Source organism: Cervus canadensis, chromosome 32 (assembly GCF_019320065.1).
Source record: "Cervus canadensis isolate Bull #8, Minnesota chromosome 32, ASM1932006v1, whole genome shotgun sequence".
NCBI classification, from domain to species: Eukaryota; Metazoa; Chordata; class Mammalia; order Artiodactyla; family Cervidae; genus Cervus; species Cervus canadensis.
Window position 1 is genome coordinate 428,029 of NC_057417.1, and position 14,780 is coordinate 442,808.

At 42.5% G+C, this 14,780-nt stretch overlaps 2 protein-coding genes across 2 annotated transcripts in view; one reads left to right on the forward strand and one right to left on the reverse strand.

Moving 5' to 3' along the window:
* Window positions 1-6,805, reverse strand: part of LOC122432870 (cyclin-Y-like protein 1) — a 127,782-nt gene extending 120,977 nt beyond the window's left edge. The window contains exon 1 of the mRNA XM_043455143.1: window positions 6,221-6,805. Coding sequence (XP_043311078.1) covers window positions 6,221-6,431 — 211 coding nt within the window. The 5' untranslated portion in view covers window positions 6,432-6,805. The remainder of the gene's footprint in view (window positions 1-6,220) is intronic.
* Window positions 1-14,780, forward strand: part of LOC122432858 (poly(A)-specific ribonuclease PARN-like) — an 853,726-nt gene that overhangs the window by 186,940 nt on the left and 652,006 nt on the right.

A 14,780-nucleotide genomic window follows, 5' to 3' on the forward strand; every position in this document is an offset into this window, starting at 1 on the left:
AAATAAAGTCAGCCACTGTTTCCACATCTATTTGCCATGAAGTGATGGGACTGTATGCAATGATCTTGGTTTTCTCAATGTTGAGCTTTAAGCCAACTTTTTCACTCTCCTCTTTCACTTTCACCTTCATCAAGAGGCTCTTTAGTTCTTTTTCACTTAATATATTGCAATTAAACAGGACTGTCAGCATTTTCTGGGCCAACTTCTGGGCTCCAGTTTACTTAAAGGTTTACTCCATTTACTGAACTGCCCTATCACCCCTAGTAGTACAGTATATTAGTTTTATGGCTAATATTACATTTCATGTCTTACAGTCATCCGGTGATTTCATCTGAGTCCACACTTCACACCCTAGCCAAGCGGTTCTTGCCAGCAGATGCTGACCTGGGCTGTCTCACCGGAGGGCATACAGCATGCTCCTGCAACCCCCTCAACTGACCTGCTTCCCCAGTTTCTGACCAACCTGGCTTCCAAACTGCTTCTCAACTTGCCTCTAACTTGGTTCTCAGTCCTGCCTTACCTTAATCCTCAATCAAATGCTGTAATGATGATGACCAAGAGATGATAGACAGGTAAGTATACCTGGATTTATGTATTTCTAAGGAGTACTTAGCTCGGGCTTCTTGGACTTTTAGGAACCTTTCTGGGTTGCAAGCTATGGTGATTTCATTTCACATCATACAATGTTACTGTTTTAACTCCAAGTTTTATTGCTTTAATACCCTAAAAATAAACAATTTTTCTAAAAGGGGCGAGAAAAAAGGTAGTATTTCAAAGCAGAGCACAAAATGACATCAATAAATTTTATCCCTATATGTCATGTACATGGAATTTACAGTCCTGATCTATCAAGGTTTTAAAAATGAGTAAAACCTTGGACAATTCTATACCTCAGAGAAGAATCCCTACACTGCCTAACTCAGAACACGATAAGAATCAAATGAAATTCAAGAGCAATCCATACACTATAGCTTCACAGAGTTACACAAGCCCCTTCACCATGACAAGGCTGCAATCCATGAGGGGATATACTATATAAAGCATAATAAATGACACATCACAGCTTTCACAAATTAACTCAAAAGCCAAAAGTGAACATTTAGCATTTCATAGGAAAACTGATGTCCACTTATCACCCTCAGCCAAATAACATCTTAAGTAGATAGTGCTTTGTTGTTGTTCAGTCACTAAGTTGTGTCTGACTTTGCAACTCCATGGACTGCAGCACGCCAGGCTTCCCAGTCCTACACGATTCTGTTTGTGCAAACTCATGTCATTGAGTCAGGCCACCCACTAAAGGAAAGAGGATAAGAGTACCCAAGGGCAAGCATTTCTCCTAGTGTTCTTCCTTTTTCTTCTTTAATAAGCAAATACATATCATTTCTCCTGCTTCTGTCATGGAGATTGGTGTATATTTTCTCCCCATTTTTTTTCAGGTTAACATCCCCTGCAGATGAAGTCATTAACAGTGGAGAGAGCTCCTTCACAGCTCCCTAATTCTTCAGTGTCTGGATGTGCTAGTTTACCAGTCCCTTACTGGACATCTGAATTATTTCCAGTATTTTGCTACTGAAGATAATGCAACATATGCAGCCTATACCTTCAGAATAAATTCCTTTAGTAGGATCTCTGGATTAAGTGAGACTGTGCCAACTTCCCCGTCAAGGGTTGACCAATCTCCCATGTTTACCAGCAATATATGAATGTAACTTTCCTCAGTATCACCAAAGAATGCAGTGCCGAGTTTCTGAATTTTCTCCCAACACAAGCTACAGTAGTTGTATTTTCATTTCTCTTATGTGTGAGGATACGCTTAAAAGCCATCCGCATTTCTTTTTCTGTGACTTATCCCATTCATATTGTTGTTAGCCTACTTTTAGATTCACTCAGTTTCTTCAAGTCAGCCTATTTTAGGCCCTTCTTAATGTTGCTTTTTTTGTTCAAACCACTGTTGGCTCTCAGCTGAGTGACTACACCAGCCTCCTAGCTTGTCTCCCTGCTTCATTCTACCCCTGCCCACGTGAGAGTAGCGAGTAGCTCGTCTGATCTCCCTCCCCTCTCCCCACGTCTCCTTCCCTTTCTTTAAGAATTATCACCATTCCCTTGCATATAACCTTTCAATGGTTTCCCATTACAATTAGACTAAAATCCGTATTTTTTCTTGTCAAGGTCTACTAGACACAAGGCCTTAACCCCCTGATATTCCTCCTGGCATTCTTTCACTCAGCTGCAGCCACCCTCTTTCTGTCCTCTGCCTACACCGAGCATATTTCCTTCTGAGGACCTCACAGGGCTCCCCTTCACTCCTAGGATGCTCACTGTCACTTAAGGAGACCACCCCCAGTAACACTGCCCCCTCCCCAGTCCATGACCATCCTTTTCTTTCTTCTCAGTGTTTCGCTACTTGACATTATTCCTGTGTCAACAGGCCCCAGGGACCTCTAGGAAGTAAAGACCAGAGTTAGGGTTTGGGTTTTGTCAGTATAACCTCTGTTTGTCCTGCCCCTAAATCGTGCCCAATAATCATCCATTTCAGTGTACCCCAAATCATTTATGCTTCCCCCAATTTTCCTTCATCATCTAAGATTTCTTCTAATGCTGTCCTTTGATGGGTCTGTCACCCAAGACCAGCATTAATTTCAGATCTCTTCGAGCGGTAGTTTAGTTACTCAGACTCAAAGACACCGACAGGTTACCAAGACCCACAAAAACCTAAGAGAGGAAATCTACTGTTCAGTGACAAATCAATGGTAACTTTAATTTGGGGACAGAACATTTAATGTTAAAATACCTTAACTACAAAATGACTCACCCTATGAATTTAATTAAGTCGAAAGACAAAGCCACAAGACCAGAATTCTGCAGGGAAGTACGATACATCACTTTTTATGTCTGTGCCCAGATTAAAGCAATATAATGAGATTATAAAAGACAACCATAAAGGGTGGGTAAATGAATGATGCTCCAACCATTAAACAGGTGGTAAAAAGCAGACTGCACAGCTACATGCAGCTGCGTGGAAATACATCCTGGGGCATGCTTCAGGTGTCAGCACGGTTCCAGGAGCTTCCCGTCTTCACTTTACAAGAGAAAGTTACAATGTGGCACACAAAGAACGATCTCATACAATAAACACAACATTCTGTTTATTCGTATACAAAAGGTTCAGGAAGAATCAACACCAAAATATTAATGAAAATTCTGGATATTCTGAGTATGAGTGAATGACTTTTTAGTATTTTGCAAATCTTTTACCCCAAATGTTTACTGGTATCAAAAAAGTAAAAAAAAAAAAAGTGTTTATAATAGCTACTGAAAGGAGGAAAAACCTGTTGCTCAGAGGTTTTCCCCCATTACGTTGTCAATTCCTTCCCTACCCGCTCCTTGGAGGATGGAAGGAAGGAATCACTTGAGAGAGCAGCTTGCACCAGAGAATGAGCAAAGTTCCTAAGAGGAGAATATAAAGGCTGTTTGAAAAGCTGATGCATAATAATAAAATCAGATAATAGGACCTTAGCATCTTATTTTCTATTATTGACAGTAACATCAGTTACATTAGATACACTGTTAAAGGCAAGATAGCCACAAAATTCTTTTGAGTCTATCTGATATTTATACTAGGTTCATAGGAGTTAACTGAAACAGCTTGAAGAAATCATGTTCTTCTCAAAGGTTTCTGAAGAAAAACACACAGCATCATTTATGTTTGGTTTTGTCTAAGTAACCAAATAATTCTTCATTGCAGAAAAGCCAAAATGTTTTATATCAATGCAGGTATTTCTCAGTTTCCAGGGAAACTTATATAAAATTGTCTGAAATAAAAACATTAAGAGCAAACTTCCAATGTGCTTGCACTTTACATTCGTGTTCTGACCTCGTATCTATGGAAACTTAATAATAGGCAAATGCTGAAATTGAGGTTTCTCTCATCGCTTTATTGAATGCCAAAAAAGAGAGACAAATTTAAGTAAAATTTTCACAATCATGTCAAACATAAAAAGGTAAATTCTGTGCTCATGAACCCTCTTTTTCTAGTTCCCGGCTCAGCACTCCCCCTCACTAAATGCTTCGTACCTTACCTGCCCCCTTACCGGTTTCTCCTAATGTCCCTCTGTCCAGGGCATTCTCGGCTTCAATTTGAGTCAGCAGAACAAACTCTTTAAAATATACCAACATGTTTACCTGACTGGTAAATTGAGGCTATTTCACGACTTCTTTTATTCCTATCCATTGTAAGAAATGTACAGACACAGAATGCAGAGGTATGTGTTGCTTCTGAGTTGTGAACAATAAACTCAAATGGAAATAACCAAACTGAAGTTGAGTTAGGCCTATCTTATGGATAAATTATAAAATAAAAAGTGCATTCCAAACTTTTTTTTTAAGCACCCAACAACTGAATTTGGTGTATCTACCATTCTCAAGTCTGTCTCTTCTGTTCAGTAGCTATGTTACACAGTTATTTCAGAGCTCTAAGTCTTGGCTTCTTCATTGGCATCACAGGGAGAATATTCACAGGCCTTATTTATAGATGGAAGGGTCAGGTGAAATACACCCGAAAATATGTTGTAAATCGTAAAAGAATCATACAGAAGTCCAATTTTGGTCTCCCTACACTAGCCTACTACTGTTTTTTAAAATCACTTAGAGGCTTACCTTATAGCAACAAGCTGAGCAGTTTTCACAGGTATGCACAAGCTTTGTTTTTAAAGCTACAATTAATTTACATTAATTTGTGCTTTCACAGTATCTGAGTATTCTGAAAAGGGAGTACTTTCCACTTACAAAGCCATGTCCATCATATGGGTGAGTTCACAGGCTTACCTATTCTAACTTTGAAAGAAATTAAGTAAACCCAAATAAAATTTAAATAGAAGAGCTATAAGACATATCCTCTATGAAATAAAGAAATACTCTCTGGCATTTAAATGAAACAAGTGGGCCAGTGGGGCTTTAACATCTTCACGGCACAATGTTTTCTACTTTAAAGAACACAGTCTTGATTAATGAGCCACAGTGTTATCCAGAATCTTTTTTTTTAGAACCTAGAGCCGTCCAGTCTCAAAATTCTAGAGGAAAAAAAAAAATCAAACATTTCCTCTCCTCTCTCTCCTCTTCTCCATGACAACCCACCCCCACCCCCAGCCACTTCGTCTTCAGAATTTTCCCTGAACGTTATAAAAGTTGACTAGGATTCCACGGGCAGGAGGGGGTTGGAAGGAGAGGTAGCCATGGAGACAACTTTCCTGCAGGATCTGCCATCTCAACTGCCAAATCTTTGCATTACAAATTACAGTCTGAATTTCTCTTTTCTCCTTTGAAACTTTTGACCAACAGTCTCAGGAACCACCCCCAATCCTCCCTTAGAAGAGGCAACATGCAAGTGAAGTTGGTTAAAGCTGGGGAGCTGAAGACATTTTTGTGTCAAAGTGGGAATCTTAATCTGAGCTCCGTGGGATCGTCTTTGGGTAAAAACAACAACAACAACAAAACTATTCCCTGCAGCCGTTGCAGTAACGTTGCACACCGTTCAGTTATTTTAAGACCCCCTCTAACCTTTTTCTTTCTTATCGTTTTCAAATTATAGTTAGAATAAGGTCGCTTCAATCAGGACAACTCTAGACAGAATATTACTTAACGCCACACTAACTCTGTCGATAGCAGTTTTGATTTTAAATAACAAACCCTAAAATCTGTCTTAACTGTCCCGAGTATCAACTATCCTAACGAGTGGAAGTGTATCTAGATCCTTACCTCGTTCCTTCTCTTAGGTACCATCTGAACAGGTAAGGATTGGAAGATGGGATGGATATCGCCGAAGTTGGGAGTATTTAAGTTTTCATTGAGAAAAGAGAGAATACATCAGAAAGTCTTTACAAAGTCCCACAAGATGTTAAATAGAATCATGAACAGGAGCCACAGACTTGAGGGTCTTGGGTCGGGTTGCGAAAAGGGAATGGGGAAGAATTGGGCGTTCGGGTAGAGAAGAGGGAGAAAGACTGGCCGGACGCGACAGAGAAAGAATAAGGGGTGGGGACGCCAGGCAGGGCCAGCCTCCGTCCTTGGTGCCCAGCCCCGAGAGAGCCAACTCCAGGCAGGAAGGAGCCCTAGGCGGCGGCTTCCTCCCGGGGGACCTGGGGGTCGGCGGAGGCCAGAGGTAAGCCCGAGAGCAGACGGGGCCGGCCCCGCGAGGGGCGAGGCGCGCCGGCCGCTTCCTTACCTTCGGGCATCTCCCGGTCGCTGATGTGCTGCAGGTGGTGGCCTTCACCCGCTCGGAAATCCAACTCGGTGGGTTCCACGGCAGCCGGCGCCGGTGCTACGGCCACCGGGTCTCCGGCCGCCGCCTTGTAGACCTCAGACTCGGAGTCTGGCGCAGGCCCCACGCGCCGGTTGACATTGAGGCACACGCAACAACTCAACGTGTTCCCCATGGGGCGCCTCCGCTCCTCGCCGCCGTCGCCTCCGCTCGGCCCCGGACTCCGCCAAGCTCAGAGACCGCCCCCTCCCCCAACAATGGAGCGGCGGGCACCGGCAGACCCGGGCTATGCCGGGGCTGCGCCGCACAGGTAGACGCGGCCTCGCCTGCCTCTCTCCTCTCCGCCACGCCGCCGGGGCCAGAGCAGGGCTCCGCCCGGCCGCACCCCCGCTGTCTCGCCGCCGCCGCCTCCCCGGAGTCAGCTAGTCAGTGAAGGCTGCGACCAGCCGGGCTTATTTAAAAGGGGTGGGGACCCGACAAGCGCTGAGACGCACAGCCACTGCCGGGAGAGAGCGCGGTCGGAGCTCCTCCTCCTTCCGCCGCCGCCTCCAGACTGAAAGCCGCTGGCCTGGCTGGCCCTTGCCAACCGGAACGCGTCCTTCGGTCACCTGGTTACGACGGACCAATCACACACAGAGGTTCCTCCCCGCGCCCGCCTCAGAGAGCAGGCACGTGACTCACAATGCCCCGCCCCCACCCTGCGACTGCCCCGCCCCTCGAGTGGCGCGCCCCGGACTCTTGTTTCCATTCCTCGTGCGGCACTCGGAGCTTTCCGTGTCCTTCGGGAAGCATTGCGGGAGTTTGTGAATCGAAGCTAGAGAGTCAGTGGACCCTATAGAAGGCTTGTTAGTAAAGAGTCAGTTCCGTTAAGCAACTCGGTTTCACCGGGTCTGACAGCTGACTCATTTGATGCATTCCTCAATGAACTTAGTTACACCCGAATTGTTGACAGCTTTTGTAACTAAATGCTCCTCTCAAATTGACTTCGAAAGAGTGTTAGTTTCCGCCTTCAGTTTAACCATAGCAACCCCCCGGGTCCTCAATAAAGAGCTGTGTCCGTGTCTTGAATGAGACTCGAGGACACGTCACCCCTCCGCTTCCTCCTTCGTAAATTAGGGACCGAACGCCTCCCTCCCAACTCTGAAACGCTGGGATTCAGCAACTCGATTTTCTCGCTGTTTCTCTCTTCCACGGCAGGAGTCTCCAGGTTTCCCTACTTTCACCGGTAACATAAAGCATAAAGCACGATTTTCTCATACAAAACTGAAGAGTCGCAAAGTGAAGTACCGCGGTTTTGATTTAATGAAGGTGATGGTAAAGATATGTTCCCAAGGTCACATGATTGCTCAGGGGTATGGCCAGGATTTGGTCTCCGATTGTTTGGATCCGCAAAGGCACCTTATTGTGATTATCAGAAAAGAAAGGTAGAAATCAAATTTGATTGGAAGTGGCATGGGATTTTCTCTAAGGGAGAACAATTTTTTGAAGTGGATTTTAAAATTCTTTCCCTTCGTTCAACATTGGTTAGTCCCTCCTACTTTCTAGGCACTGTGTTCCTGCAATAGCCCTGCCCTCAATGAGCTCCGTCAGGCACAGGAGAAAACAAAGGCTTAGAAAGTCCAGTTGTCTGAGGTCACTCACACTGCTGCCAAGTACTTGAACCTGAAATTCAAACCTAGATCTGTCTAACCCCAAAGTAGGTTCTGGGGTAAAGAGCTTGATTTTTTTTCCCCCCAGAAACATGAAAGCCTTTGAATGTTGTGACGTTAAGGAGTCACAATCAGGTGGTTTCTAGTGAGGACACTATGGACAATAAGGAGGATTGATGAAAGAAACAAGAGCAATGAAGAGACTTTTTATTCATCTAAGAGCGGAGTGAGAGTTTAAACTAAAGGCAGTGGCAGAGACTAGTGTGGTGGGAAAGGATTTGAGGTCATTTGGTGACTAGATACGGAGCAAGAGGGGGAAAAGAGAGGCAAAAATGGCTACTAGGGTTCTGACTGAGGGAACTAGGGAGAGCACAGTGACTTTTTCCTAGACAGTGCAGAAAGAGGAAGAGGTTTGAGGAGGAAGATCATTTGGGGCTCTGTTAATGAGAGCATGGAATTAGAGCTCTCCAGTTGAAAGTTAGATGTAAACTTCTGTAGGCCAAGTCCATTTCGTGATATCCCATCTTATGTTTTTGAAAATAACACATACTAAATCAATTTTAAAATGTAGTTGGGGAAATCCCCTAACGCTGTGCTGACAGTTAAGACTATGATATTTTTCATGGAGCAAATTGGAATCTATGGTTTTAGTAAATGACATGTCCTATGTAAACTAAAACTGTTAAATGAGAACAATATTAAAATTGTCATTGGAGTACGTACAAAGTAGTTGAAGCCATGGGTGTAGAGGTAATTGCCTCGAGAAGACATGTATAATAAGGAAAGGGATGAAGGGAGGAAGAGAGGGAACTTCACAAATAGGGAAATTTAAATGGCGTTCAAGTAAACCTGCCAAAGGGAGAAGTGGAAATCAAGGGACCTGTGTATTAACCAGAAGTGGCTGATCAGCTGAGTTCCATGAGGGTAGAAATCACATCTGCTCTTTTCTGGAACAGAGCACCTAGCACAGTACCTGGCCAGTAGAAGCTCTAATTTGTAATTCCCCAAACAGAGTCCAGTGTTGTCCAGAGGGCAGGAAAGTTACAAGTACCACTGACCGTGGTACATGGGTAACTGAGGATGGGTGCAAACTGGAAGGCAAGCAGTGAGTAAAAGAAAGAAATAGGCGGTGATAAAGTGGAGACAAGGATTTTCTTCCCAAACATTTGACTGAGAAGAGAGGTGTGCCAGTCATTAGAAGGAAATGTGCAGTTAATGATTTTTTAAGATGGAAAAAAAATGTGAGTATATTTATATGTTAAAGGGTATGAGCCGATGGAGAAAAAACGAGTTTGAGGTTAGAGGAGATGGGAAAATTGACAGAGCAAGGTCCTCAAGAAGGCAGAAGTGGATGTCCTCCAGGGCAGACATAGATTAGCTTTGGATTGAGAGAAAAGCAAGGAAGGAAACAGGACCTGGGTGACAGATGCCTGTTCTGGGTCTGTCAGAATAGAGACATTTCTGATAGAGAAGATGTTTAAGAAGAGCTCATCTGATGACCTCTATTTTTCTCTGTTATAATAGGCTTCTGTTTGGAAAGCTACTCCAGGAAAGTGAGGATAATGTGTAAAGAAGTTTAAACACTAGAAAAGCTTGATATACCTAATAAAAAGAAAATGATAGCTTCCCTCAAAATCAGAAAAGTTGAAAATAAATTTGAGCAAAAAACCAAGGAGCTAGGGTATAAAACAGGTATGTCACAAAAGTAAATGATGGGAACATTTGTTCCTCCAAATAGTAAAAAGAAATAGCAACAACGTTCAAGGGGGAAGAGTTTTTTAAAAAATTAAGGAATTACATGTAATTGCCAAAAATGTGAACTGTTACAAACCCTTTCATCACACATAAGACCAAAAGGAAAGGAAAAAAACCCAGAGGGAGTATTCTCCTTTGTTAAAAGGATACCAGGATGGAAAGGTCACCTCAAAAATCAAGGAAGCAAAGATGATTAATATTTAATTGTTTAAAAGATATAAGTAAGGTTTGGATACAAAAACAGGCAATATATTGAAATGTGGGAAACCATGGTAGAATGGGAAAGGATTCAAGGAAGTTCAGTTTCAGTGAACAACTTCTCGTTAAATCCTTAGGACCTAGTGACTACATTCCATGACAATAATAATACTGTCTGAAGTCCTAGGAATGTCATTAGCTACCATTTTGGATGATTCTTATAGACTTGGGACAATGCCTAAGATTAAGTTTCAAAACACTGCCTGCATTTAACATCAGGCACATACAAAAATAGATAGGCATGACCTTGAAAATTAAAGAATTTTAAACTTGCTAAGCAGAAAAATTATTCAGAAGCACCATTATGAAAGTATTAATAGATTTGAAAATATTTTGTTTTAGAAGAACATTGGAGGGCAGTGAGAAAAAACCTTATCCTGTTATGACTGTGGCAAATCTGGGAGAGAAAAGGGAAGCAGAGCAGTAATGACGTTTGAATTAAGCTAGAGGCTGATTCTGTGATAGAACCTGATATTTGCATATGCCAACTGATGTATGAACATTCCCTGTTTTACACGGATCTGGAGTAAACGCATTCATTAATTCAACTTATTCATTTAATGGTTGTTCAATACCCTGATGACTCCGAAGGTAAAGAATCTGCCTGCAATGTGAGAGACCTAGGCTTGATCCCTGGGGTGGGGCAAAGAACCCATTCCAGTATTCTTGCCTGGAGAATCCTCATGGACAGAAGAGCCTGGCAAGCTATAGTCCATGGAGTGGCAGAGCCAGGCATGACTGAGAAATTAAGCACAACATCTGAACTCTTGGGCTTCCCAGGTGGCGCTAGAGGTGAAAACCTGCCTGCCAATGCAGGAGATGCAGGTTCAATCCCTGGGTCAGGAAGATCCCCTGGAGGAGGGCATGACAACCCGCTCCAGTATTCTTGCCTGGAGAATCCCATGGACAGAGGAGCCTGGCAGGCTACAGTTCATATGGTCCCACAGAGTGGGATACAACTGAAGAGACAGCATGCACGCTCCCGAGCTCTTACTATAAGCCACACTTTTTAGGTTCAGGTTTAGGTTGCTTTGACCAAGAAAAACAAGGTCCCTGTTCTCATGAAATTTATCTTCTGATAAGGGAGTCCACAAACCAGTCTTATCCATCACCCCTCAAGCTCATGGCCCAGGATGTCTATTTATCTCCAGCTATTGTGTCTTCATTCTAGATGGTAGGGTGGAGGAGTAGAAGGGAGATTTTTTCAGAAATCCACATAGCACAGTGCTTACATATCATTGGCTTAAAGCTTAGTCCCATGGGCATACATAGCTGCAAGGGAGGCTCAGAAAATGTAATTATATAGCTGAGTAACTAATGCAGAAGGGAGAACTAGACCTTGAAACTAGATATTGAAAGCACGCTTTGTAAGGAACAATCTGTAAGGAAAGACTAGAGAAATTTCAACTTAAAGCAAGAATGATCATGATAAAATTTCATAGCCTTTTGCAAGCATATTTGAAAAAGTTATACAAGGAGTTCTATAATGATCTTTTCTTAAGTTAAAAGGACAAAAAAATGGAGAAAGACAAACTGTAGAATGAAACTAGGTCAGATGCAAGAAAGAGTCCACAATGGTCAAGTAAACAGGATTATATATTGTATGTGTGTGTTGTGAGTAATTGGATTCTATCCTGAGTATTACAACTTGTTGGTCTTATAAAAGAGAATTTTGTGTGTAACAGGTACATTTTTTTTCTGGATGTAGAGTCTACCCTTATCATCATATTCTCAGTGGCATGTGTGAACAAAAAAGTTGAGAATTACTATTATACCTGATTTCATGTGGAACAACTTGACTTCTCTCATTCCCGACTTCAGAACATTATAATCCAGATTTTGGAGTAAGTGGGGGCATTAGACAATACTGGGAGTCATATTGTAATAAACTACCCCATGTCTGTTCCAGCTTTCTTCCTTCCCTACTCCTTCTGAACCGTTCTCCCACCTTCTTTCTCTTCTCACACCATCTAGGTTTCCTTCTGCCAAGTGAGTCTGTTGAGATGAGAATGCAAATTTAGCTGAAATGATGCTCTAAAAAAATGAAAAAGTCGTTAGTTTACCATACCATCAGGGCAATGCATGCTCACTGGACAAGTCACTGTCCCAAATATTGAAGCATTTTCTCAGACAAGTTCTAGGAAAAGTCTGCAGTTCTAGAAGAGTCAAGGGGTTTCCTTTTGCCTTCTTGGGGCCATTACTTTCCTCTGCCATTTAATGGTTTATTTACTTCTAGTTCCATTTGTCTAAGTATGATAGGAAATCTCAAATCTTCCTCAGCCCACCAGTGCCTCCTCTGATCACCTCCAAGCGAAGGTAGAGGAGCCGTTCTCTTCTGGAAGTGCCTTGTTCAGGCTGCTGGTTTCCTAAAGCAGATGCCAGCTGCTCCTAGCTCCAAAGACTGTAACAGTATGTGGTCTGTACTTAACTGGTTTCATAAGAGAGCTCCTCCCCTCTATACTTACCCAGGAAATAATTCACTGCCAAATCCACTTAGAACAAGGCAGAGTGATTTTTAAAAACACTCACAGTAGATGCTTTCAGTTGTTTGTTCTTAATCATGCCAACGCTCTTTTCCCCCAGCATTTCCAAATTTCACTATTTCCACTTGTTTCCCTTGTGTGTTATCTTGGGATGTTTTAAGACGTTTATTCTCTGCACTTCCATTTAATTTTATACACTTAAAACGGAATCCTTGGCCAAGTTGCCTTATTGAAGTTAGAACCATTTTCTTGCAGTGGTTCACCATGTCCCCCTCAGTTTCTCCTAGCCTTTTTGACAACGGCCTCCTGAAACAAAGTTGATGTTAGAAACACTGCAGAAAAAGGAGTTTCATTAAACTTGGCAGTAGGGAAAAGTCTGAAGATGTCTTTTTCACCAAGTTTGTCTCCTAGAAACAAAGCTCATGGATTTTTAGGACATGAAATGTTTCTCATATGAATCTATTGCCCTTTTCTGGAGACAAATCAATTTTTATTCTCATAGCATGGCATTCACCCTGAAAGACTTCTAGAACTTTTCTATCAAAAGGGATTAAGACAGCAAACTGGAAGGAGGTAGGGGCCAGGGAACTTGTCTGAAGAGTCAGATTTGAATAGACAGCACACTTGGAAAAAAAACAAACAAACCAATAACACAGGTTACATTGGGAGTGGGGGTGTAGGGGGAAGGGAGGGCCAAGGCCTTGTCCCGTATGTTGAGTAAGTTTAGCTTATGTAGGGCACTTGTTTGACAAGCCTAGGTTGAGTAAGGCCATACACCCCATGACCTGTTTTTTCCAGTCATACTTATCATGCAGATAAAACCAAATACTCATCTGAAAGTAATACTCTGGTTATGCAATCAATGCTTTGCCCAGGAGACACAAGGAAAAATCGAGACCACAGGAACAGCTGAAGCTACTGTCCCAAAAATGAATTCACTGTTCTTTGTAGTGATAGAATTTGCCCTGTCCCACCTTGGCCATCTGGTAAACCTCTACTCATTCTTTTGAGGCTTATCTCAAGCAGAACCTTCTCTGCAGTGCTCTCTGACTATTAAAACTCGGAAACCTCTGCATCTTCAGGGCAATCAGTTCCTTCTCTAAAGCAGCCTTGTATCCCATTGTATGGTAATAGCTTGACATCCTCTTTAAACTAGCCATTCCCCTGAGGACAGAGCTATTTTATTCAGCTTTTTGGGATCCCCAGCACAAAGTATACTGCCTGGCTTGCAGCAGGCTCAATATGTTTTTTCTTGAATGACTAAATGAATGATAAAAGTTGGAAAAATGAAAAAGTTGGACTAAGTGTACCAGCAATCACAGTTTGAGAACTGATACAATTATTCTTTACTTTTCAGCCTTCTCTCTCTTTTTTTTTTTTTTTTTGTGTGTGTGTGTGTGCCTCTCCTTCTAGTTTCTGTTCCTCTAGAGCATTTTTTAAAAACAATCGTCATTTTCCAATGGTATAGATGATGATATTTACAAGGCAAAAATAGAGACACAGACATAGAGAAGAGATGTGGGGACGCCAAGGGGGAGGGGAGGTGGTGGGATGGGTTGGGAGATTGGGGTTGATATATATACACTACTGTGTATAAAATAGATAACTAATGTAGCACAGGGAAACCTACTCAGTGCTCTGTGGAGCCTAAATGGGACAGCAGCCCAAAGGTGAGGGGACATATGTATGCATATAACTGATTCACTTTGCTGTACAATAGAAACTAACATGAGATTGTAAAGCAACTGTACACCAGTGAAAATCTATGTAAACAACAGTCGTTTTCTAATGCTCACAATTTTGTGGGTCCTCACAGGCAGGGCACGGTGGGGACCACCCCTCTCTGACCCAGAAGAGTTCGGGCCTCCTTTGGAATGGATCTCGCTGCTGGACACGGTTCATGCAGGGCCAAGCAGCTGGAGGGTCTGTTCTGGCTGTCAGCTGAGTTCCTCACTCTCCCGTCAGATGCCTAGTCTCTGAAGGCTGGGACATCTGGGACTAGCCAGACAGCCATCAGTGCATGGTGGTCTCAGGAGAGTCAGACTTCTTACTGGATGCAGGTATGTAATCCCGCTGTATTTTGCTTCCCTAGTAAGTGTATTAATCTAAAAATACAGAGGAGGAAGGGAGAGGTATGGCGAGCAACATTCCTTAAATCAGAAAAAAAAAAAAAAAAACCTCAAAGTTAACTTATTCACTGAAGTTCATCAACCTCTGAAGATCATCCAGGCCATCACCTTATAATGTATTATGCTAAACTTATACTGTAACCAAATCTAAGTCTTATGCACTATCTGCCATTCAAACAATTCCTTTCCCCACTTGGTCTCTGAGGTTTTTGGTAGCTAGAAAAAAACACAGATTTGTGCAGAAACAAAT